The sequence below is a fragment of the Periophthalmus magnuspinnatus genome, chromosome 3 (genome assembly GCF_009829125.3).
Source record: "Periophthalmus magnuspinnatus isolate fPerMag1 chromosome 3, fPerMag1.2.pri, whole genome shotgun sequence".
NCBI classification, from domain to species: domain Eukaryota; kingdom Metazoa; phylum Chordata; class Actinopteri; order Gobiiformes; family Gobiidae; genus Periophthalmus; species Periophthalmus magnuspinnatus.
In genome coordinates, this window is record NC_047128.1 from 6,874,759 (window position 1) to 6,901,868 (window position 27,110).

The 27,110-nt window shown below is 37.6% G+C and overlaps 1 protein-coding gene across 1 annotated transcript in view; it reads right to left on the reverse strand.

The window, feature by feature from the left end:
- Positions 1-355: 355 nt before the first annotated feature.
- Positions 356-27,110, reverse strand: part of LOC117391074 (protocadherin-9) — a 334,608-nt gene continuing 307,853 nt past the window's right edge. Inside the window, exon 4 of the mRNA XM_055232521.1 lies at positions 356-696. Coding sequence (XP_055088496.1) covers positions 608-696 — 89 coding nt within the window. The 3' untranslated portion in view covers positions 356-607. The remainder of the gene's footprint in view (positions 697-27,110) is intronic.

Consider the following 27,110-nt stretch of genomic DNA (forward strand, 5'->3'; position numbering starts at 1 on the left):
TATATATTGGTCAGTCATGGGAGATTTTTATTTTTATTTTTTCCTTTTTCTTCTTGTAAATATTCTCCATTTTAAAAGTGTCCGCTTGCCCATATCGTAAAATGGTCCGATAATGTCTGACTGAAGAAATCCATTGGTAAAAAGAGGTTCCTACCTGGGCCGTAGTAAAATCCAACAGTAGCAAACACTGCATAAGCACTAAAAGTCAGGCCTACGGAGTTTGTGAGACTAAAACATAGCAGAAGCGAACTGAAATGGAAAGAGATGAAATACAGAAAAGAAGTGGAGACTTGACGCCACCGGTGTCCATAGGTAGCCCCGGTCTGCCTTATAGCTGCTGGTCTTTGGGGCTGTCCGGGCAGGAGGCAGGCTGGCACGACTTAAGACTCACCAATGGAATATCTGCCATGCCACTGTTAGTGAAGTGTCCCTCTCCGCTCCCAAACTGCTTCCTGTCTCCAAAATGATCCGTTCGATTCTCGCTTTTCCAGGTTCGCGTGAGAGTGTGCCCGTTGATGAGCTTGTCTTCGGACCCCCATTCCCGCTGAGATCCAAAGCTGGACACGGGGGACTTGGGTTGCGAGTACGATCCCATGGTGGGGGGGCATCAGCAGTTGTCGGAGTGTCCTAGAACGAGGCATTCCTGCGTGCACATCTCAGATGCCTCCACTAGACCCCGAGGTCCCAGTGGTCCATCTGCAAAACACGAGAAAGGTCACAGCATTAGTCACTAAAGAAACTGTACTCATTAAGAGAAGGAAGGTCTGGGTTCAGTTTTAAGCTTCATTATTTTTGCTCATTACATGCACATATACTGCACGTGTGCTCTTGCTCTGTGACAGTAGGGTAGTTTCATTATGAATTAGTAACATTTTCTTTTAAATTTCTTTATTTGTGTATTGCTTAAAACAGACCTATTCTTTTCAGAGCTTTTGACCATGTTATAGTTGTTTTCCCTTCCCCTCTCAGAGTTGTTTTTAAGTGTCTTTAATCGCTTATTTTCAAGATGCAGGTTCAAGCACAAAATATCTTATTTTAATTGTAAATGTGTTTGTCAGGAAGTGCTTATTAGCCTGCTGGTTGTTAGCTTTACTCTGCACTGATTTCTGAGAGCTGTGAAAACCTCTTGTAAAATTATCACGTCATAAAGATGTTCGGAATTCACAAGGTAAGTGAGGAATAAATGCAAAGTAGTTCTGCTGTTCATTTTTTAAGCACCTCTAATTGGTTCATTTATGAATAAATAAGTGTAAATCTATTAAAAATGAAATGAAAAACACACAACTTCACAACTAGACATTAAGAGTAGTTTGAGTGTAAGATTTTCTTTTTATTAATATATTTGTATATTGCTTGGCTGTCAGGAAGTGCATGTTAGCATGCTAGTTGTCAGCTTTGTTAGCTTTACTGATACAGCAAAACTGAGTCTCTGAGAATTATGAAAAGCTCTTGTAAACTCAGTGACTTATAAGGTTTTTATGTCTATGTCTAAGTATGTCTTATGTTTTTAAGCACCTTTAATTTGTTTGTTAAAAAGTAAATACATGTAAATCAATTTTTAAAACTGAAATGAAAAGCACATAACTTCACAAATTGTATAAAAGAAATCAGTGTGTGTCCTTTATGTCTAAACCTGTTACACATATGGTACTGTACACTACATTTTGAACAATCACGTAAACCACGTCAGCCCTTTCCTCATTAAAAATAGTTTCACTGTAAGATTTTCTTTTTATCTCTTTATTTGTTCATTCCTTGGTAGTGAGTGTTAGCATGCTAGTTGTCGTTAGCGAGAAAACTCCTCACTGGTCTCTGAGAGTTGTGAAAAGCTCTTGAAAAACTTATCACTAATAAGGGTGTTTGGAATTCGTACGGTAAGTGAGGAACAACTTTGGACTTTTGGTTTTTCATATAAGTTGTTGACTTATAAATAAATAAGCATGAATCCATTTTAAAATGAAATGAAAAACATACAACTGCACAACTTGTATAAAAGAAATCAGTGTGTGTCCTTTATGTCTAAACCTGTTGCATATACAGTTCTGTACACTACATTTTGAACAATCATGTGAACCATCAATCATCCCTTTGCTCATTAAGAGTGCAGCAGATGTGCTAAAGCTTCTCATGAGGATAATAATATAAATGCTGAAAGTTTCCACAGAGGAGCAGAGGGCCATAATAATGTGTAAAGAGGGAGACACAAACTAGACACTAATAAGACAGAGACTTCAGCGCACTGGCACAAGCTAATACCCACACAGTAATTAGTCCAGGATACTCCCTTTTTGCATTTATTCAATTCTCTGCAACTCCAACCTGTCCAAGATGTCTATGTTTTGTAGAATTCCTCATATAATACAGTTTTGCTTTTTTAAATTTTATTTTAGATCAACATAATTGGTATAAAAAGAAAAAAGAAAAAAAAAAATTATTTGCCTGCGAAAATTATGGACTGGGAGGAAAAAAGATGATATTGTTTTTACTGTTTTCCTGGTTGTAAATTTGGGACAGATGGTTTGTATTGATTCCCAGCTGTAAAAGTGTGTTGTTGTTGTTTTTTTTTTTGTGTGGCATCTGTTGTAGTCCAGTTCTGGCATTTCAATGTGACTCAGTTCCTGGTAATGGTAAACCAATTCGTTGTAGCAGATTTTTGAGACCTGGTTTAGTTTATTCATTTGGTTTAAACATGTATCTGAACAGGGGCACAGGTGGTCACATCAGTTGGAATATTTCTCATCAGTTCACACAGATCTCGGGCTCTATTTCAGAACACAAACACAGCTCTTGTTCAGACACGCACATCCATCCATCCATTTTCTTCCGCTTATCTGGGGCCGGGTCGCGGGGGCAGCAGTCTAAACAGGGACTCCCAGACTTCCCGCACCCCGGACACGTCCTCCAGCTCCTCCGGTGGGACCCCAAGGCGTTCCCAGGACAGCCGAGAGACATAGTCCCTCCAGCGTGTCCTGAGTCTTTCTTGGGGCCTCCTCCCGGTGGGACATGCCCAGAACACCTCCCTAGGGAGGCGTCCAGGAGGCATCCTGAGCAGATGCCCGAGCCACCTCAACTGGTTCCTCTCGACATGTAGGAGCAGCGGCTCTACTCCGAGCTCCTCCCGTGTGCCCAAGCTCCTCACCCTATCCCTAAGGGATAGGGTGAGGAGCCACCCTGCGGAAGAAACCCATTTCAGCCGCTTGTATCCGCGACCTTGTCCTTTCGGTCATTACCCAGAGCTCATGACCATAGGTGAGGGTAGGAACGTAGATTGACCGGTAAATCGAGAGCTTTGCCTTTGGGCTCAGCTCCTTCTTTACCACAACGGACTGATACAGCGACCGCATCACTGCAGACGCTGCACCGATCCGCCTGTCACTCTCACGCTCCATCCTTCCCTCACTCGTGACCAAGACCCCGAGATACTTGAAAGACAAGTTCCAAAGACACACATTTCACACATTTATTTTATTTTTTTTTTTTTTTAATGCTACAGGTCTGTTTACATGTGGGAAAGGACACTGGCCCAAAACATTGTCACTTCTGATATAAAAATTCAGGGCCAGCCCAGCCTATATGCAGACTAAGCAGCTGCTTAGGGCCCTGAAGCCATCAGAGGGCCCCCAAGAGCCCATACATTTATATTGAAAAGAATATAATATGTAAAGTTATATTGGAAACAAGGAAACAGGTGTGGGTAGTTATGTGTTTACACCAGTGCAAAATACAATACAGTTTTTCCAGACGTGTAAAATATGAACCCCAAAGGCAGACTGCAGTAAACCAGTGATTCTCTGTGGTCCCTGAGAGCAGTACTAAAGCTTCTGAGCTGTTCTGTCGAATGAACGAAAGAGCGCAGAAAAACACATGAGCAGAGTGGGAGAGTTTTTAATGTAAAAACTGCATTTTTCTAAGATTAAATTTTGTTTTTGAAAATTTTAATTCTTTTTGGGATTTTGTGTGAGCGGTTTTCAGATGTCAATTTTATACAGAGATGTGTCAAACTGACACTTTTTATACAACTGTAACTGTATAAAGGACTAATTTCTGAGTGCATATTTTGCATAAACTGATTCCTTTGACTGTATTTCCACAGTGAATGTATTGCTTGCATTTATTAGATTGAAAAGACTTAGAATTCTGACACTTTATAATAACTTGCCAAAACACATACATAAACTAACTGTGTACTTGAATGCTAAATGTGTAAGTTATGTGATGTTTCTTGACCTACCAAGGAACTTTTTTGCGTGTTTGTGCGTGTAATTTCACTCTCCACAGACAAAGAGACAAAGGCTGTTCTGTCTGACCTCCACATGAACGCAAACAACAGAGTAAAACTAATTGCTTGGGCCCCGGCATAACATTATTTGAGCTGCACTGCATTCTTCTGTACAGTAATCAGAACAGTCTCCTTCACAACCGCAGACCGCTTTTGCCCTGATGAGCAGAAAAGCCCACAGAAAAAGCCTGCATAACAGCCAGTCCATCAGAAAAGCAGGCCGGGCATAATTGGCGTGTGTGAAGCCGGACCAAGACACACATTATCATAGTTGCATAGAGAGAGCAATAATGGTGGAGCCCTGGAGACGCGCAGATGAATTTCTCAAATGAGATATAGTGACATCTGGGGAGCTGTTAGGCCAGTGAGAAGGGCACAGGAGCAGAGAGAACAGGAATGAGAGCCCACGGACGGACATTTCTCACTCTGTCTGTTCATTTTGTTAGCCCTGGAGAGCGTAATGAAGATGTCCAAGGTGCTTTCAGTGTTTTTGTTAAAATAATTATGCAAGATAAACAGAGCTTCACTTGTGTTTGTTGGGGCATTAACAGACTCACTATGACGGGGCTAGGAAAAAGTGGAAATATTATAAGTTTAATAACTTATACTGAGAAAAATAAATAATAATAATAATAATAATAATAATAATAATAATAATAATAATAATAATAATAATAATAATAATAATAATAATAATAATAATAATAATAATAATAATAATAATAATGGGTTTACCAAACTGCTGCATGTCATTCCTGTGTTTTTTTTATTGGCAATTATTCAGTGGGGTGTTTTGCCCAAGGACACAGCATCAGACTGTTACATTGGTGTTTAGTGATGTGACATTGATGAATGAGTCAGCCCCTTTGAACAGTTCCTTGAACTAACACAAGAATCTGCACAGAACCAGAAGAGACAACACAAGTGAGAGCTTTTGTGCACAAAAAACATATTTGGCATGATAACCACAAACATTGTATTATTATTATTATTATTATTATTATTATTATTATTATTATTATTATTATTATTATTGTAGTGCAAAGTTGTATTTAAATTTTCATGACTTCAAAGGGTAAGCACACTCCCACTTAGTTTGAACCATTTTAAACAGATCTGAGACTCTCTCTGTGATTAGTTTGTAGATAAAATGAGTTTTCACATTGACTTCTGTCATACAAATAAATAATAAAAGAGTCTGTTGAACAGTTCTTTGAAGGGAATGGATCCAAAAGATTCAGATCCAACAAAGGAATCGAAAGCCCCATCATTACTGGGGTGTGAACCACTGGCTGTATGTATAGCTGACAATATGAATGAATGAATCTATTTTATTATTGTGTCTAGCATTCCAAAAATGTTGAGCCCTTGAAGGGGCTTATACGACACCATTAACAAAATACAATAACATAAATTAGGCCAGTTGCCAGATGTGTTTTACAAACACCAATAGACCCATTAAAACAAACTCATTTGCCACATCTTCCAGGCTTTACAGAGAAATGACGCCAACTTATAAACATTAAAATGAAACAACCATACAACCTACTACATACCAACTATTTGTTGCACTTTGGTCAGCAGCATGCATTTTTTTCTTGTTGATATTTCATTGGCTCATGTGCATAATAGAGATGTCAGATTCACAATTATGGTTTGTGTGAAGAATATACATGATCGACACAGCCTCACTTGTGTGCAGGGCCATTAGTGGTCTGGCTGATTACAAAGGGATTAGGAAACCATAGAGCCTGCATGGGTTTTTTCCACCATAAAAAAGGTAATCTAGTCATTAATTTGTTAATCAGGTGCATTTTGTGCTGTGTTATTCCCCCAGTGTAATAAACATGACCATTTGCATGTAGATTGGTACAATCAGTGGTCCCAGTGGGCAGCACAGGATCATTTGAATCAGCCATTTTACTGCTAATCTGCACATACCTGCTGCTGCAGACAAAGCCTGATTCAAAGACCACTCGAGGTATAGCCATTTGGGCCGAGAAATGCCCCAGTATACGGCTTTATTATGCCTCACAGAGGACGCTGATTACCAACAGAGGAGAGTGGATATTAAGCCTGGGCTGCTGCAGTTATGACAAAAAAACAATAATAATAATAATATATACAACAGTTAACTCTCTCTGATGTACTAGGTCTTTTTTTTCTTTTTTTTTCTTTTTTTTTTTACAATATTATGAAAGTCCCTTAGATTCTTATGAGCTTTAAGCCATGTTAAACTGCTGTTTTAAACTGCTGCTCAAAAGGCTCTGTTCCAACTGGTGATGTCATGTGATTGTAGTTTTCAAGTTAACAGCTACCTTTTACCTTTTCTTCAGTAAAGATTGGCAATTTCAAGACTGAAATCATCCAGATGATTGTAATGAAGTTATATGGAGTTTTCAAACACAAGGACACTTCCTGTATTACCACATGGCATCACATTATAACATATTTCAGAAAACATTGTAATATATGCCCTTTAACCAAGTAACACGCATATTTCCTCATGCCAGTAATTACATGTAATGATATAAATGAGAAATTCCCAAGCTTTGGTTTGGGGCCCAAAACTGTCTCATAATATTTGTTAAGTTAAAGCATTTCTTAATGTTTTAAATTAAATATTCAACATTTCGGGTCTGAAGTAAAGGCAATATGAAGGGTCTTGCCCATGAGCACAAAAAACATTGGACTCTTTCTTCAGCTAGCAGTCACTACACACTAAAAGCTCTGGAACATAGTCTATGCCTGCTGGTTTCAGATTGCCTCACAGCTCATCCTTAATACTGCCTGTCTAGCGAGGAAAACGTTCCAAATCAGAGTAAATTGGGCATATTTCAAAACACACACATTCAGTCCTGCCAGAGACATAATTGCTTAATTGCGTGGAACGATGGAACGACTATATTTACAGTTGAAGAATGTCTCAGCGGAAGACAGTTCTTTTTTCTTTTCTTTTTTTTTGCACACCAATAAAAAACAGTCCATGGCTTCCTCTTCTATTACCAGCTACAGTGGGAGTCCATTCTCCAAGAGACAAAAACATAAAAAGCCAATTTCGCAAGTCAAATTCACTGCATTAAACATTTTCAAACTCACTTTGTTTTGTGGCTCCCTGTTGATTCAAATGGAGTCCGGGGTGTAGAAATGTGCTGATGTATTTAATTGAAAGGACAGTCAGAGCAGTGCATCAGATGCCCTCCCGCTGACTGACTGACTGACTGACACTTCTCTCAGTTATTACGCGGCACCTCCCCTCCCACATAAAATCACACCTTATTAGCTGTTGTTTCCTTTTGTTTACATTATTTTGCCATTGACCTATTCCTCCAGTGGCTAGCCCCAGCTTTGTCCAGGGCAAAATAATAAACACATTTGCTGAGCTGCTTCTTAGCCATTATCTCAGCTGCTAATAGTGCACGTTAACAAAATGGTATTTGACTTGTACAGTTGTTATCTACCATAGACTGTCTTCTGCAATCTGACTGACATCTTGGAGTGATACTATACAGAATAGGTATAGGTAATGGCAAGGCAAATTTATTTTTATAGCACAATTCGTACACAATGTAATTCAAAGTACTTTTTATTTGTGGAGTTGTAGTGGTCAAATCCCGTGTTGTACGTATTCCGTTTGGATGATGTTACTATCATATTCAATTACAAAAAAAACAAAAAACATAATCCTTTCATATAAGTACAGGGCACGCCAAGGTGCAGATCAAACGGACATAATACGCTTCCATTGAGTGGCATTATTTTATGCACCTGAAATGAGGTGCAAACATTTTTAACAGAGGTTGCAATGAACCCTTTTGCACTCCTATAGACCCGGGCCTGGTACAGCATTTGTGTGTTTATGTGGTTTTGTTTGTGTACTGAAGTCCATGTTCTCTCATCTATAGGGTGTGTGGGGGACATGCTGCTGTCCTGTTGGAGCCTGAGGAGCTGCTGTGATAAGGAGGAGTGCACCACAGCTCCACAGCTGTGATAAGAGCCCTCGGCTGTGTCCACATCAGTGTGCTGCTGCAGACAAACAAACTCACAAGATCCTATGTGGATTACGTGTGAGATACATGGTGCACGGCTGTATTAAAGGTAGATATGTTAGTTAGCCAATATATCTGACTGATACTTGCATTTTTTTTTTATTTATTTATTTATTTATTTTTATCTCCACTAGGGGATAATATTTGAAAACTTCATTTGTGATGAGGGCTCTGTAAAATGTGACTACACTGCTCTCTTATAGTTTGCAGTAAAACAGGGCAGTGGATGAGTTTGTATTGTAAAAAATTCAGTAAGAAAGTAATTAAAAATAATTTATTTTAATCTTTTTTTTTTTTTTTTAGACCGAGGTTTAGTTCATTTTCATACCAGACAGTTTTGATTGCTCACTAGTGCTCTTCATCAGAGTAGTCACGTGATGTAGATGTGACGTGGCTGGACAGCTGATTTTAGGTATCCCAGGTGTGTGAGAGTAAAAAGCCCCCCTCGTCCCAATTTAAATTCTTATGGGGGCAACTGTGATACAGTCCTGAAAAAGTCGGACAGCGGATGGCGCTGTTCTGTTACCACCGGTCTCGTCATAGTAACGTCACAACATCACGTGACCACTCTGAGGGAGAGTTTGCTCTAGTGAGCAGCCGAAACTGTCAGGTGTAAACAAATTAAACTTTGGTCTGGTCTACTAAAATAAATGATGAACCTCATTGGACTATTGGCAGAGATTATTGGCCACTGATTTCTATAGAATCTAAACAATCGGTACTGGCCAAGAAAAAACCCCAAAACTGTTGACCTCTAGTCTGTATTATAAACATTAGTTATAAACATGAAGTTCATTCTAGAGAAATTAGAGCTTCTATAGAGTGCAGTTCAAGAGGTCCTGTATAATTACATAAACATAGTTACACTATGTACTCTGTCTATTTCTCAGAGACACAAAATGCAAAGTAAAAACAATATCGGATAAGTGTTGGCCATATTGACAGTATTTCCACAGCTTTGGTGTCAAACAGAAAAGTGAATCCCTTGAGATTTCTTCAAAGGCACCAAATGCCGTTAGGAGAAAGCAGCATTTTAAGCTCCCAGAACGCGCTCTGCTTTTGCCAGTAGTGTTCTTTGTGGCATTGTGTGACTTGTGTTTTCACGCCTTATTTCAGATCACAACTAACAAGGCTGAGCTACATTATGTGATAATGTGCAGCACACCACGAACTCCAATGTTCCCTCGGCTCACAGGCCCATTATTTGTACAGCTCTTTGCACCGAGAATAATGCCACAACTTCACTTCTGGGCTTCAAAATGGCTGGTCCATTACTGTTGACAAAAACAAATGTGAATATTCATGTCTGAAATGGTCACTAGACTTAGTAGGTCGCTATTTTTACACTCTGACCTCTTCAACTAAGCCAACAGCAAATACACCATCAAATTCTTACATGGAACAAACAAGTCTGCTCTGGTCCCCTGGCATTTGTTAAAAGCATGACCAAACAACACAGGGTGTGTTCACACTGAACAATTGAGCCTATTTTAGTCTTAATGTGGACTTGGTTTGGTCCTGGTCTAGTCCTGGTCTAGTCCAGGTTTAATTTCAGGTTTAGCCCTGTTAGTTTGGCTAGTGAAGAAGCTAAATGTGCTGCATCTATACTAGCACATAGTACACACAGGTTTCCTAGGTAGACTTGTTTATTTATAAAGGCTTGGGGGTGGCACAAATACACTTTAAAGGGCCTATATGATGATATTTTCTGATCTATGTTATAACATTGTTTCCTCATTTTGTCCATTACTGTTAAAACTACCACTTTGTGATATCACAAGGTGGAGCAGAGCATTTTGAACTTTGGAAATGCAGACAGTCTAATAAAGAGTTAATCAAACATGTGCGAATGAAACAAAACACAACTCCAGGTATGTTTTTGAGGAGGTAACAACATTCTAACATGGTGTAAATCTCACAAGAGTCAGTTTTGTGTAATATAATGAAAACGAGACTCTCCTCTTATCACAATACACATGTGCAGTCTCATTTTGTCCGCATCATTGTGTCCCGATTTGGAAATATTTTCAAAGCGGTAACATGGTGTGTGCTAAGCTTGTTGCTCATGGTTACTATACTTGAGAAGCCTAGTCCTCTACACACCTACAACATGCACACTTTTACACTGGCTGTGACATGCGCACTCTCACGTGCACATGTGCGCACTCTCCCATGCACATAAGCAAATAGCTGTTGGTGGATGTTTGGTGCCGAGCCCCTGAGAGCTTTAAATAACATTGAGGCAGGTGTTGAGGAATGCAGGGGATTCAGATGTGTGTCAGATGGAGCTGACTTTTGTTTACAGCCCTGTGCAAATGCTGCAGATGTCCACCAAGACGGATCACTTCACGACAAAGAAACCATCTGATTGCCTTCCTGATACAGTCATTAGGATGTGCTCATGGCTGCCTGTTTAATTCCACAGAAGCTGGTGAGCAGATACCATAAGCCCTGAGCGATCACTGTTTAACGATGGGCACATTGACCAAATGGCACTATATACACAAGCCTTTTTTACTAGTCCTCCCACACAGCATCAGAATATCATACACAGGTAGAAGATATATATATATATATATATATATATATATATATATATATATATATATATATATATATATATATATATATATATATATATATATATATATATATATATATATATATATATATATATATATATATATATATATATATACACATACATACACACATATATCTCCTTTTTGCCCAGAGTTGGTTTGTAAGTATAAGGGAGGGTTTTTGTTTTACTCGGATGGTTATTCCTAATGAACGTTGAGCTAATTAATTGGATGCGCACTCTGAAAGCTGATGTGTCTGTAGTAAGCGCCGTCAGAATAACACAGGGGAGTGAGAGGAGGGGACAGAAAAGTGATTGAGAGGAGGGGGTAGCGTGTCCATAGGGTTTATTTATTTATCCATGCCGTTAGCCCATCCAGAAATTGTTGAAGAATTGGCTTTGTTTGGTTTGGTATAGAGTGAAAAAGTGCTGTACTTGCATATCTAACAAACAAAACCAAAATACACACGAAATAAATCCCCAGTTGATGCTTGAGATGTGATGACATTTACTTTCATGCCACTGGATTGTGAGCATGATTTGAAGTGAGGGAAAAACCTGTTATATATAGTATCTTAAGAGTGAAATAAAACCATCTGCTTCTTCTAAGAGTCACTCACTAAGACCATTACAACACAACACATTCATACACAACTAAAGAGAAGTGTCTTGCCCAGGGACACAACACTGGAATACACATAACATAGGTCGTAGCTGTGATTGAACCACAATAAATAAATAAATACTTTTTTTTTTTCTATCTTGCTTTTATTCACAGGGTTCTTTTGCACTAAAAATACCTTAAAATTGTGCCTTCTTACCATGCACCCCCTGAGGACCTAATACAGCATTCAAATTGAAGTGTGCGCGGGCTTGCCTCTGCACAGATGGACTTTTAATGACTGGTTTCCTGGTTGCATCACCTGGTCGTCTGCATTGAGCTAAATAAGTTCATAATAAGGACATACGTTTTCTTACCCACCTCTTGTATATAGTCGAGATATATTTTGTTTTCATTCCATTTCAGTATTTTGTATTTTTACATGTACATATACACTTTGAAAGTATTACTACCATTTATAATTTTCTCTCTGTTATTATAATATATTGTATCCAATTAATTTCCCTTGTGGATCATTAAAGTTTGTGCAAGTCTAGGCCTGTCTCGATAATTACTGTATCAACTATCGTTCAATACAAAAGCTGTTTTCATGATCCTGTCTATTTAAAAAGGGTTTGCTGGGATTATTTTGCTTTATTGCATCTTAATCAGTGGCAAAGTAGTTTCAATATTATCATTTATCGCAATATTACTATTTATTGATATATCATTCTTCAAAATGTTTTACCGTGACAGGCCTGTTTAAGTCCAAGTCTAAGGAATGTCATTCCAGGCAAAGCAACAGTATCTCCGTGGAGACAGGGGACGTGGATCCAGAAAAGTTACTAAGTACACCTTTTAACCAAATTCATTTTCCTCAACATTTCCTTGGAAGTCTTGTGTCTAAATAGTTCACAGGAGGATAGGACAGAGTGTTGTGGTAGTCCGTATCCAGTGAAACATGGGACTATATATGTGTGGTGCTCTGTGGCATATTAAAACCCACTGTGTGATCAGCAGTCAGGCTATCTGGGCTTGGGCAGATATGATGTGAACAAAGCTGAACGGCCCTATCGTCAGGAGAGCAGCAGTCTGCCTGTCAGGCTCTTTCAGTGGCTCCCCAGAGTCCTGGCTGTACACAACTCTTCATGAGGAGAGGGAAGAGCACATGCAGGGAGGAGCAGGAAAAGCACAATGCTCCCAATAGAAAATGTGGTGGTCCAAGAGTTTGTACAGACAAGCACCTTTAAAGACCAGACCAAAGGCAGAGCACAAGGCCCCGTCAAAGCCGACATTTGAATATCTGTGACTAATATGACTAAATAAGAGATATTTTTAGAGTGCTTTGTAATTCAAATGGAAGACTGTGTTTATCTGACTCCAAAACCACATATATACTAGGCTTGTCACAATAATTACTATATCGACGTATCACTCAAAACATGGCAGATGGAACAATACTTTTTGGGGGTCAATATTTACTATGGGGACTTTTTCTTTGCAGTACTGGTATATATATATATATATATATATATATATATATATATATATATATATATATATATATATATATATATATACATACATATATACCAGTATATATATTATATATATATAATTTTTATTTTTATTTTTTTGCAGTATGATTTGATTCAAGCTGTAGAGGAGCTTCTATGACTCATTATAGACACAAACTGATTACTTAAATGTTGCATTTTCCAATTATTTGTTGCAGCTGTGGCTTGGATGAGTACCAAAACATCTTCACTCGTCGAACGTTTTTCCCACTTTCCCACAGATTTTATTTTTCTTTTGCTATGGAGCAGACCAGGACGACTGAGGGATTACACAGATATTTCAGTTTTCTGTTCTATTTATTTGTGTGTGTTTATATATATATATATATATATATATATATATATATATATATATATATATATATATATATATATATATATATATATATATATATATATATATATATAGCATGGAAAATGGCAAAAATCAAGTAGTAAACACGCCCTGTCATGGCAGTGAGTGGTGTCAAAAATTAGAACTCGACGAGCTCTAATTGTCACAAAAGACCCCGAGAAAAAATAACGAAAGACGACTCGGTAGCGCCACCTCAAACTTTGATTTTCATGGGGCAATGGGAGCCAGACTCGGAAAAAAGTCGACGTAAAAATCAGAAACTCACATCAAAAAATAGGAAATGTCAGTACATGACAAAAATGATATTATGGTCCCTCCCTAAAATGTACAGGAAGTCGGCCATATTGGATCAAACCCGGGAATGACAAAAGTGCACACCCTCACATTCAGGACATCTCCTCGCACAGTTTTCATCACAAACACGTACAATTTGGCCAAATCCCTCTAAACCCATGTGTGATTAAAGATTATCAATTACATTTTGAACTGACTTTGGGTGTGGTCAGGGTGACTTTTCAACCAAATCGCAATATTTGGAAAATTTCAATAAAATATTTCTCATTCACACATTTTTTGTTGGGAAAACACTAATACAGTGTTTATGCACAATTGTGAGCTGAACACAATGATATGTAAATAAAGGCACTCTCACAAAATGGCTCTCTAGCACCCTCTTCAAATTTCATTTTCAAAAATTCATGGAAGACAATCGATTTGTCGTGAACTTGTGAAAAAATTCACAGGGGCCTTATTTGTGATGGGGCACAATGTGAGAAAGTCACATGACTGTAGCTGTTATGGTTTAGGAGAAAAATAACGGGTGGAAAATGCGTTTCCATTCTTCTTCTTCTTCTTCTTCTTCTTCTTCTTCTTCTTCTTATCATTTTGGTGGCCGCTTTGAAGCCACTTTTAACCCCCTGAATGTTAACAAAAAGTCCATTTTATTGGACCCAAAATTCAAGGTTGGTGAAAAGTTTATTATTTTGATGTGGGTGTGGCCAGCCTGCAAAGAAAAAATAAGTTTTTTGAAGTTTTAAATGTCCCATAGCTCAAACATGCAATTTCCTATTTTCCGGCATTAATATATATATTGTTCAAAATCTTGATCTGAGTGCATAGATATGTTATTTACACATATCAAATATTACATTGCTCCACAGCGCCCCCTTGAAATTTTTAAATGGTACGTAAAAAAATAACTTTGTCACAAACATTTGAAATTTAGCATGGACATCCCTATTCCGATACTGAACAAAAAAGACAATGACACCATACCTCTATTTTTAAAGGTGTTGCCATGGCAATGTCTGACATTTCTCTGTGAAATACATGGGTTTTGGTCAACAAGGATGAAAAATAATTACTGTGTCATAGACCATTGAAATGTGGCACACATATTCCTCTCATCATACTGAACAAAAAAGCCAATGAAGACATACCTCTATTTCCAACCATGCAGGCGTGACAATGTGATAAATGGTCTCATTGGAATGAAAGGAGTAGTATTACTCAGTCGCTCATTTTGGGGGGAGGAGCGATGTAAGCGGGAACGAAAGGCAGGATTTCCGAGGTGGCGTGTACCCCGCGGTCGCAAGGGGTGGCGAGGGCCTTTATCACTGCTTGCAGTTTTAATTATTATTATTATTTTGGTGGCCTGATTGAAGCCACTTTTGACCCCCTAAACGTTAACGAAAAGTCAATTTTATTGCACCCAAAATTCAAGGTTGGTGAAAAATGTATCTATTTTTTTTTAAGTTATAAAATGTGGGTGTGGCCAGCCTGCAAAGAAAATAGCAATATTTTGAAGTATTAAATTTCGCATAACTCACACATGCAGTGTCCTATTTCCTGGCATTAATATACATTTTTTTCAAAATGTGGATCTGAACACATACATATACAATTTGCATAGGTCAGACATTATATTGCTCCACAGCGCCCCCTTGAACTTTTGAATTGGACCAAAAAAATTACTTTGACATAAACATTTGAAACTCGGCATGGACATTTGGCTTGGCAAACTGAGCAAAAAAGCCAATGAGAACATACCTCTGTCTGCAACTATGTTACCGTGGTAACATAATAAATGTGTCATTGAAATGAATGGGGTTCAGAGTACTGGTCTTTGTTGTAGACTATATAGATGCTCTACACTAATCAAACTATGGCCTAAAATTCAAGATTAGCAAAAAATTTTGTATTTTGATGTTCAAAAAAATTAACGTATCAAAATGACTCAATAGCGCCACCACAAAATTTGAAATACATTACGGCAATGAGAGACCTTTTTCATAGTAGACAAATGAAATTTGGTACAAACATAGAACATGTCAAGACAAGTAAAAAAATATATTATGACCCCAACCTAAACCCTACAGGAAGTCGGCCATTGTGGGTGGAACCCCATTTTTTCCAAATTTTAACTCTAACATTTGGATTTTTTATGTCGTAGATTTTCATTCAAGAAACTTGCAAAATGGTCACAATTTACTAGACCCATGTGGAATTATAGGGAACTCTTTTGGAATTTTCTAAGTTATAAAATGTGGGTGTGGCCTGCCTGGAAAGAAAAAATAAGTTTTTTGAAGTTTTAAATGTGCCATAGCTCAAACATGCAGTTTCCTATTTTCCGGCATTAATTTACATTTTGAAATTTTTAAATGGTACGTAAAAAATTACTTTGTCGCAAACATTTGAAATTTAGCATGGACATCCCTATTACGATACTGAACAAAAAAGTCAATGACAATATACCTCTATTTTGAAAGGTGTTGCCATGGCAATGTCTGACATTTCTCATTGAAATACATGGGTTTTGGTCAACAAGGATGAAAAATAATTACTGTGTCATAGACCATTGAAATTTGGTACACATATTCCTCTCATCATACTGAACAAAAAAGCCAATGAAGACATACCTTTAGACTTTTAAAACTTTCAGCTCTATGTGGTTCTATCCACTCATTATTGAGGATTTTTGTGGGCCATAGAGGGTCTTTCAGGACATTAGGACTGAACTGAGGATTTAAATGAAAACAAAGTATATTAAGTCTGGCCTCCTCCTCCATCCTCCCCTGCACCCCTTTCCCCTTTCCTACCTTATCTGCTTCTCTTTCAGCTCAGCTCCCTCTTTACCACAGATACAGCAACCACATCACTGCAGATGCTGAACTGATCCTACGCAGGATCAGTGCAGGTGGAAAAGTGTTATATAAAAATGTGACCAAATATGATGTTTATGTTTGTGTTGCACCTTTTGTATAGCACTTTACATCAAAACTATGCAGTGTTTTATGCTCTAAACATAATGTTGTTTTTTAAATATTAAATCTTGAAAATCTTGAATCTCAAATCTTGAATTTCAAATATTGAATCTCGAGTCTTAACTCTTGATGTAGTATATATCAAGAGTATAAGTTATTATTGTCTTTTAGTATTCTTTGCTGAACTAGGTTTGATGTCGAAAAATTTTTAAAATCATCATTTGACAAATCATGTCATGAATTTACACATAACTTGTAGTCTAGCAATAGTTCTTTTCTTTGCTCCTCTAATTTTCATGAGATGGTGGTGGTGAGAAGTGAGGGAACTTCTGTATTGAATATTCAGAGAGAACTAGTCTTGCATCCCAAGCTAACACAATATGCCAAAAATGACCAAGCTGGAAAGTATCTGGCTGTCCTTAGCTGTGCACAGCACCCTCCTCTGGCCTCACTCCGCTGATCTCCACTCTGTCTGCATACACACAACTACTTTAACTTTCTCCTCTTTTATAAATATGGTCCAATGCCTTCCTTCTCCATGCATCACTGTAGAATCTTAAGATGGCTGATAGTCTGCTCATTGTAAGAAACATATTGCTTTGTATATCCACATTTTTTCACGAGGACATACAAAAATAGTACTGCAACTGCTAACCTATTATATAAATACCATATGTACACGTTGTGATGCCGTGAACTGATTCTGTCTGTCACTATGGAGAAGTAGATGGACAGGCCACTGATGGAGAGATGTGAAATGACTGAGGAGTAGTGACACGGCACTGGCAGCATAAATCACTTTCAAATTGCAGATCCAGATGTCATGAGTGTGTATCATATCAAACATGGCAGGCCTATGTATATACAGATGGGGGGTATTCAAATGGGTTAGCCACTAAATGTTGTTATGATGCAGTGAGAAAGAACCTCAATGTACTAAACCAAAAGTATAACATATAACATAGTCTAATCCAAACTTTGTGCAGATATACATTAGATATATACATAGGCGATATATGAAAAGAAACAAAAATACAATATATAGCCCAGTCAAATGAACTGAAATTATTTTCTGTAGGGAAACCATCTGATATTGCTTTTCTGCATTGTATCATTGTTTCTATTTTATTCATTTAGATACATTTTACTTCACCAAAAACCCTTAGCAAGTAATAGTGATGAGACTTTTGGCTCCTTTGGGGGATCCGAATCTTTGGGATCTGATCTCTTCTAAGAGTCATTCAAAAAACTGTCTATTTTACTATGTATTTATATGACAGAAGCCAATGTGAGAACTAATTTTATTTACAAACTTATCACAAAAATAAATGTTATTTAATTAATTCAATTTATTTATTTATTTATTTGATTGAGACAATGAATAGACATGATACAACATGAATGTAAACACACCGACTTATAGACAAAGGCTATTTTCCATCGGTTATCCCAAGTGACCAAGGCTCAGATCTGTTTAAAATGGTTCAAGCTGAGAGTGGGAATGCGTTTATCATTTGGAATTATGAACATTTAAATAAAACTTTCCATTACAATACATATTTAAAAAACAAACTACTGTGGATCAGTGGATCTGACTGGTCAACCAACAATGTTCATGTCAAGAGCAGGATTCTAACCGCCAACCTTTGGATCAGTGGACAAACTCTTTACTAACTGAGCTACTGCTGCCCCAATGAGATCTGGTTCCAACTGTTCGGGTTAAGGAACCGTTCAAAACTCGTTCACAAATGTCTATGAAGGTATATATTGACAGTACTCTACATAGTGACTACACGGATGGTAATGTGTGCAGTACAGTGGTCCCTCGTTTATCACAGGACCACTGTACTGTGATCGGCAATAGGCAAAATCCGTGAAGTAGTCAGCTTTATTTTTTTTACAATTATTGTATATGTTTTAAGGCTGTAAAACCTCTCACCACACACTAAACAGGCATTGACATTTTCTCACATTTCTCTCTTGTTTAAACACTCTCAAAGTTCAAACCTTTGCAGGTGCCTTTGTCGGTGCAGAATTTTTCATCGACATTGTGGGTTTTGTCGGGGAGAAAACTTACAGTACTTCAGAGTCACACTTCTAGTGATCGAACATTTATGTAAAGCTGAATGCATTCAGCTGATTGACACTGGTCGCACAGTCCCTTAGAAAATCAGGACACAGAACACAATGTGCATTCATACGTAAAAACCAAAAAAAACCAAAAACAAATCTGCAAAACAGCAAGGTGAACCACATTATAATGAGGGACAATTGTACATGAATATTAACTGTAAAAAAAATGTGCGCTAACAACATGCTCCTCACTAAAAGCTCAACACATATGTGACAACAACTGCACTGTACATAATGTAGTCTCTATCTGTACACATAATTTGCTGTTTTCTTACATCGCAGCCTGGCAAAAGAAATGGCTACACAGATTTTCAAAACACATTGTTGCCTATTGCTCATTTGCACCACTTGGCAAAAGTGCTCCATCCCCATGACAACAAAAGCCGTGTAAAAATGATTTCTTCTTCTGCCCCTTCTCTAATCTTGGACTGCATTAGAGCCAGCTACTGACCTTGTAATCTAATTTGAGTTCTAAGCCAGCGAGTAGGCCTGCCTCTCTGCACGCTGCTCAATGCATTTGTGGTCAAAGGCCCTTTGCGTGACTGATGATAACAATGACACAGATCTGTAATAACTGCTCTAGTTTTTGCCATAGTGAAATGCATTTGGATAATGAATATTGTATCTGCTGCTTCTGCTCCACTGAGGGCGGCATGGCAAAATGACGGTCAGTGGAAATTCACATTTTCAATTTCAACAAAACACATTTATTACAAAAGTGCAAAATTAATTTCATTAATTACACAATGAATCATATATGGGCAAGATCTCAAATATGTTTGATACACTTAGCAATACTCAAAGTATTTTTGGATATACATGGTGTCCATAAAGTCTCTTCACAATTAAAAAATTTAATTACAAAGGCAATTGATAAGATATATCAATTAGATGTGTTCTGTTGGTGATACGGGTATTCATCTTTCATCTCACAAGAGGTGTTGTAATACATCTTTTCAGTGACTGCAAGCATCTTTTTAGTGATGTATTGTACCTCAATGCAAACAGTTAACGGCATATCCGCAGTTAAACAAAATAAAATAATAATAGAAATAAGCAAAATTTCAAAGAAAAAGAGCAAAAAAAAAGAAAAAAAGAGAGAGGACTGAAAGCATGACTTTTTGTTTATTACTTTACGCTTAAACCTTGTGTTGAATACTGTGTGTTACAACATTGAGATGAACTTGTTTCTCAGTAAGAATGTGACACATGCTTATTTTAAGATATCTACACTGGAACTTGCTACTTCTGTTACATAATATGGGTATTAATCTTTCGGTTGACAAGAGGTGTTGTATCACATCTTTTTAGTGGCGTATTGTACATCCATGTAAACAGTTAACGGTATATCCATTTATTACTTTGTATGGGCAGTATGTAAATTTAGTTTAAGTCCTTATAGGACCACCTTTCTACTGATAGTACCTTTCTTGGGGTATAAGTACTGGATGGCACCTTTTTAAACTCCCCAACTCTCTTACATACCCCCCACTCTCTTACACACTCACATACACTCACACACTCTTCCTTCACAATTACACTGTGATTATGCAAGTTTTAAATTACATTGCATTTTTTGTGTGATCCACACTGTTGGATTGGAAGCGATGGCCACCACATTTACCACGTATCACACCTCTGGATTTCTTTCGATGGGGCTATGTTAAAGATATCAGAATCAGAATCAGAAGACTTTTATTGCCATAGTCTGTGAACACAGTTCACAAACTAGGAACTTGATACGGTGAAAAAGTGCAACATAAACACACTGAATAAATACCGTGTATATCGTGTATCGAAATATCATGTATCGAACAAAGATAAAGGATTTTACAGAACTAAAGCAAAAGATAACAGATGCGATTGCAACCAGTGATGCGACTAATGTTGCCCATACAGAGGTGTATTAAATAAGGTAAAAAAAAAAACACAAAAAACCAAAACTGAAACTGAGACCACTGAGTACAATAGAACAAGTCTGAAAAAGAGATCTTATCAATTGCCTTTGTAATTTTTTTTTTTTTTTTTTTTTTTTTTTTTATTATTGTAAGAGATTTTATGGACACCCTGTATATATTTTAGCTATATTTCATGCTAAACAGTGCTGTAAGAAATGTGTTTATTAAAAAAAAATAATCATAAATATTATTAATTATTATTTTACTGTCACTTTCCATGACGCTTGAATACTACTTGAAATGAGTAAATTTACCTTAAAACCACAAGAGTAGGCCTGTCATGATAACAAGGTAGAATTATCCCAAAATCAATTCTAAATGTATGATATGGTTGAAAAAACACAAACAGCAATAAATAAACAGCAGAATGAAACACTTTGGTAGTTAGTTTGCATCTATAATGAGTCACAGAAGTTATTTATTCAACCTTTCACAGCTCAAATCTAATCATAGAAGAAAAATAACAAAACGTTTCCAAATGATACTAAGAAAAATTACCCATGATAAATACTGACCCTCAAAAATGACTTTTTCCAGCTAACATATATTGAACAATAAGTTGATATAGTATTTCTGGTGACAAGCCTACACAAGAGTGCGCACTGTTTCAAGATTGTGTATCTAAGTGCCAAAGTATGGGTGAATCCTATCAATATAATAAATAATAATAAAAGAAACAAAATTTGAGTGTCTCCAAAGGTCACATGACCACAAAAATTATAATCTTGGAGTGTGACAGCCCCCATTAAAAAGACAGAAAACATTTCGGTCCTCTCTCCTCTCCCCAGCATGTTGACTGGTAACCCGCGGTGACCCCACCTTCTGCACCTTTTGCACATTTTGTTATTGTAAAAATGGTAACCAATGAATAGTCTGTAAAATAAACCACGTCTTTTTGTAACTGCCTAAGTCGGTCTCTACATTTGTTATGACTCTTAAGCCATGGGTCGTAACAGGAGGGAAAAACAAACACAGTAAAATTTGTAAAAATACAGGACCAAAATGTAAAAACTTTAGCATCTTCTACATCATTTTCTCCTAAGTCAAATCTTACTTTTGTTTCTGCTCTACAGACTGATGCAGACCTCATAGTGATTTCTGACATTGTTACTCAGCTACAGTAGTGCTCCACATTACACAGTCCCATGCTTTTATACGGGATAGGGTATTTTACACTTGGCTGGGAGTATTGATCATTTGATATGGAAGGCCCAGGGATTTTTTGCTTGTCTTTAACGTAGTCTATTGTTTCATTGAGCAAATCGGCAGTCAGATGACTTTAGTTCACTTTTCTGACCAGCAATAATTTGTGCTTGTGCAAAACTAACCCTATATTTCTTTATCGTGTGCACATTCTTCACCTATAGAGCCAACCAAAAATTGAAACAACAAAAAATATAAAATTGAAAATATGATTTATTCTAACAGATATTTTTTTCAGACCAAAGTAAAATTTGTTTTCATACCTGTCAGAAATACCAAACCATGTCCATGAGATTATGAACCGGGACAAGGGGGGCTTTCTACTCTCATATACTGATACCGTCCTAAAGAAATCTTATCAGATGTTTTAAGCTAACCATTAAGTATTAAAAAGTAAAAGACTATCAGACTGTGACTTATAACCATGTTAGTATTAGAAGCAAATTGGACCTTTGTAGAGACATGTAAAGGTGAGGACTACCGCAGTCAAAAAGTACAAGAAGTAAAGTATACCTAATTCTTTGCGTTGTCACTACCTTGAGCCGGGAGGAATCTGATCAGGAAACAGAACCTTGATAACCCTTTGGGACTTGTGTAATTGCAATGTTGAGCTACATCTCCTCTCTGTTATTAACCATAATTTCTGAGCATGGTCTGCCTACATATACATTTATTCATAATTACCTGAGGGAGAATGAGACACGTATTGTCTATTAAAAGTCCACAAATTAAAATGAATATAGAGAATGTATGAAAAATTAAGGCCAGGATATATTAATCTGCTGCAATGCCTTGTTACGTTCTATACTCCACTGGTTCTATATATATATTACCAGTAATTGTGTTAGTTGCGTTGTTGTGCTAAACTTGATTGTCTCCAAAGTAACAGTACCACTTTTTGTCGATAGCAGTGCTGTACATCTCTACAATAGTCTTATATATCTGACATTTTAACATAGAGACAAACTGCATATCAGAACCAAACTAATAACTTACAAACAACCATAACAAACATGTATTAATACTGTTGATGACAATCTGTGAGTTTATTTGATTTTTTTTTCACCAGTAGATGGCATATGTGAAACCTGCCAAAGCTGGCACTCTACAGCAGGGACATAGATAGTATCTAGTGGTGATATGTGAGAATACAGCAGGGCCTGGTCAGGCAGTCAAATTTCGGATGGTAGCATTAAAGACACAATTGTAAATGGTCGCAATTTTACACAGCGCTTTTCCACCTTCAAAGCAGTCAAAGTGCTTTACATCAAGGAACCACGCACCCATTCACACATACGCAGACACTGGGGGCAGAGCGAGTTAAGTGTCTTGCCCAAGGAAACAATAACAGCATCCATTTCTTACTAATGATGTTTATGTCTGACAACCTTCGAATCAGTGGACGAACGCTCAGTCAATCGAGCTACTGTCGCCCTGACTGCACTACTATCGTCCAGTTGTATCTCTAATAACACTAAAATCTACCTAAACCACATGAAGTTATCAATAACTTATCTATTCAATTCAATTCATTTATTTTTGTAACGCCCAAAATCACAACAACAGTTGTCTCGAAGGGCGTTCATGTTTTGGTTGATGGGGGAAACCGGAGTACCCGGAGGAAACCCATCCTATTTTGTATCTCTTTTTTTTCAGTTTGCCATATCTGCTCCTTTTCAGTTTGCCATATCTGCTCCTGCTTGCTCTCAGTACTTCAGAGTTGTCAATCATCGGCCAAATCCAACCTCTCCAACAATATACACAAGTTTTAGTAAATTCTTAAGGATAATAATGACTTTCTAGGATCTTACTTCTTCACAAGCAGTTTTCATACTCATCACCAAATGTGTAGAAATTAAATCAAGTGAGAATGCATAGATGTCAATTTCACAGCAGACCTCACTCCAACTGTTTTATCTGTCATGTATTAACAAGCTTTTAGGGATTCAAAGGATAAAGTTGCACCTAACCTATATATTGAAAAGGTGAAATATCCACCTCACAAGAAGTTGTGAAAAAATATAACCCAGGTTCTGGAAAATGTTAACCCATGTGGATACCATATACACTGATTCAGAATCTACTAGTGAGGTACTGGCAGCAATAGAGCATGGATAAAAAGGGTGTCCAAATCCATTGGTGCAGAAAGAATGGGTACTGATGATAATAAAATCCTGCTAATGTATGCGCTTACACATGTGAGCTGGGCTTGAGCTGCAGTGACTGTGTTGGATCTAGTTTTTCTTCTGTCTTTAAATATCCCCCATACATGCTATATGTAAATCCTAAGCCAAACTTTTCACTAAAGAACCACCAAAGATAACATCTGTTTTTTAATGTACCATTAGATCTAAAAGAGGTCTAAACCAAACCTAAAATAAGACTTGACTGTTGTTCTAAATGGAGACTAAAAAAGGAGGCCAAATCTAATTGATTCAAATAAAATAACAAAAGCCTGACACCCAGAGGTCAGGTTCAGAGTCCTTGAAGTAGCCCTTGTACCATGGTACCCACACCCCAGAATGATAAAGCATCCAGTTTTAAGATTTTCAGAATACATCTATGAAAAAAAACAAAAACGGTTTCCCTGTGTTTTGCCTCCATTTCCAACAAAAACAAAACATTATAAACCACTAAGTAATTTTTATATTTTTTTATATTGTACTTTTTCACCTTTAAGGCACTCAAAGCGGTTTACATCAAGGAATCACCCATTCACACACACATTCATTCAACAGTGTACACAGACACCATGGACTGGACAAGGTGGGTTAAGTGCATTCCCCAAGGACACAAAAACAGTATTTATTTGTAGGAGCTGGAATCACATCACCAATCTGTGATGTGGATATGACTGCTCTACCAATGATGTTTATGTTGAAAACGGCTGCCAACTTTCGAATCAGAGAATGAACACGGTACACGCTACTGTTGGTATTTTTGGCTGAATTTTAAGTTTTAAATGTGTTGGAAGTTTTCTAATCGTATTAACATAATTGGTTAGCCTCTGTTATGCATTTAAACTCTTAAAAGTAGTCTCCATAGACATCCACCATCACTGTAAGTCTTCAGCCCTGCCTGTCTAATCACAGATAGATTTAAGATTTATGCGTCTATGTGATATAGTTACTGCAAAAACATGACAACCTGAGAACAGGGAGGAAATTAAAAAGTGCTAATGATAACATAAAAGATGAGTGATAGCCATATGCGAGAATGTGCTTGTCAGGATGGTCGGCGCGGTTGGGACAGGCGGGGTCAGGGCCTGGCTCAGACCCCCAGTGGGTGCAGGTGGTCCTGGACTTCTGTCAGCCAAGTAATTAAGTGTCCATCACAGAGTAGCAGGAGTCCGAGCCGCTCCCATCTCCATCTGCGCTAGCACCACACATACAATATGGCGATGCATATGATCAGAGCACTAAGACAAAACAAGCAGTATTCAACAGTGTTAATAATAAATCAACATGGAGAAAAGACACTGGGAAGAATGGAACTCATTTATGAAAGAGGGCAGAGTGTTTGACTGGATACAAATAAATAGATGTTTAAAAAGAAAAAAAAAAGAAAAATAAATGTGCCTTGATAAAAAGAAAAAAGACATGAAAGTATGTGTAAAATTGAATATCATAATTACTGACTGATTGGTGCTAATTTTATTGTATTTTTTCATAAATGGCAGTTGCTTCAATGCATTTAGGGGTGTGGTCCTGGTCAAGACAATCTCCTGAACTCCAAACTGAATGTCAGAATGGGAAAGAAACGTGATTTAAGCAATTGTGAGAATGGCATTGGTTGTTGGTGCCAGATGGGCCGGTCTGAGTATTTCATAATCTGCTCAGTTACTGGGATTTTCATGCACAACCATTTCTAGAGTTTACAAAGAATGGTGTGAAATGGGAAAAACATCCAGTATGCGGCAGTCCTGTGGGCGAAAATGCCTTGTTGATGCTAGAGGTGAGAGGAGAATGGGTCAATAGCTGATAGAAGAGCAACGTTGACTGAAATAACCACTCGTTACAACCGAGGAATGCAGCAAAGCATTTGTGAAGCCACAACACGCACAACCTTGAGGCGGATGGGCTACAACAGCAGAAGACCCCACCGGGTACCACTCATCTCCACTGCAAATAGGAAAAACAAGCTCACCAAAATTGGACAGTTGAAGACTAGAAAAATGTTGCCTGGTCTGATGAGTCTGGATTTCTGTTGAGACATTCAAATGGTAGAGTCAGAATTTGGCATAAACAGAATGAGAACATAGATCCATCATGCCTTGTTACCACTGTGTAGGCTGGTGGTGGTGGTGTAATGGTGTGGGGGATGTTTTCTTGGCACACTTTAGGTCCCTTAGTGCCAATTGGGCATCGTTTAAATGCCACGGGCTACCTGAACATTGTTTCTGACCATGTCCATCCCTTCATGACCACCATGTGCCCATCCTCTGATGGCTACTTCCAGCAGGATAATGCACCATGTCATAAAGCTCGAATCATTTCAAATTGTTTTTTTGAACATGACAATGAGTTCACTGTACTGCAATGGCCCCCACAGTCACCAGATCTCAACCCGATAGAGCATCTTTGGGATGTGGTGGTACGGGAGCTTCGTGCTCTGGATGTGCATCCCACAAATCTCCATCAACTGCAAGATGCTCCTATCAATATGGGCCAACATTTCTAAAGAATGCTTTCAGCACCTTGTTGAATCAATGCCACGTAGAATTAAGGTAGTTCTGAAGGTGAAAGGGGGTCAAACACCGTATTAGTATGGTGTTCCTAATAATCCTTTAGGTGAGTGTATAAATGCATAGGCTTAAATTGCAAATAAACAGCAGTAATACAATTTCATTGTATTTCGACGAGGGCCTTTTGCCAGTTCCCTTTAATGCTTTTTTATCCTGTGAATGACTTTTTTTCAACAACAGCGCTAATTTGGTGAGATGGAGGTGCAGATTTGGACAACTGTCTAATATGCTTCAAAATATGGCATATACTACTGCTGTTGGGTTTCAAAGGAAACCACTGTATTCTATACAACAGGCCATATGATATTTAGTGTATATTTTATGCAACATGTTGATTTTGAATGCCTTGTTGTCATGGTGTCATCAC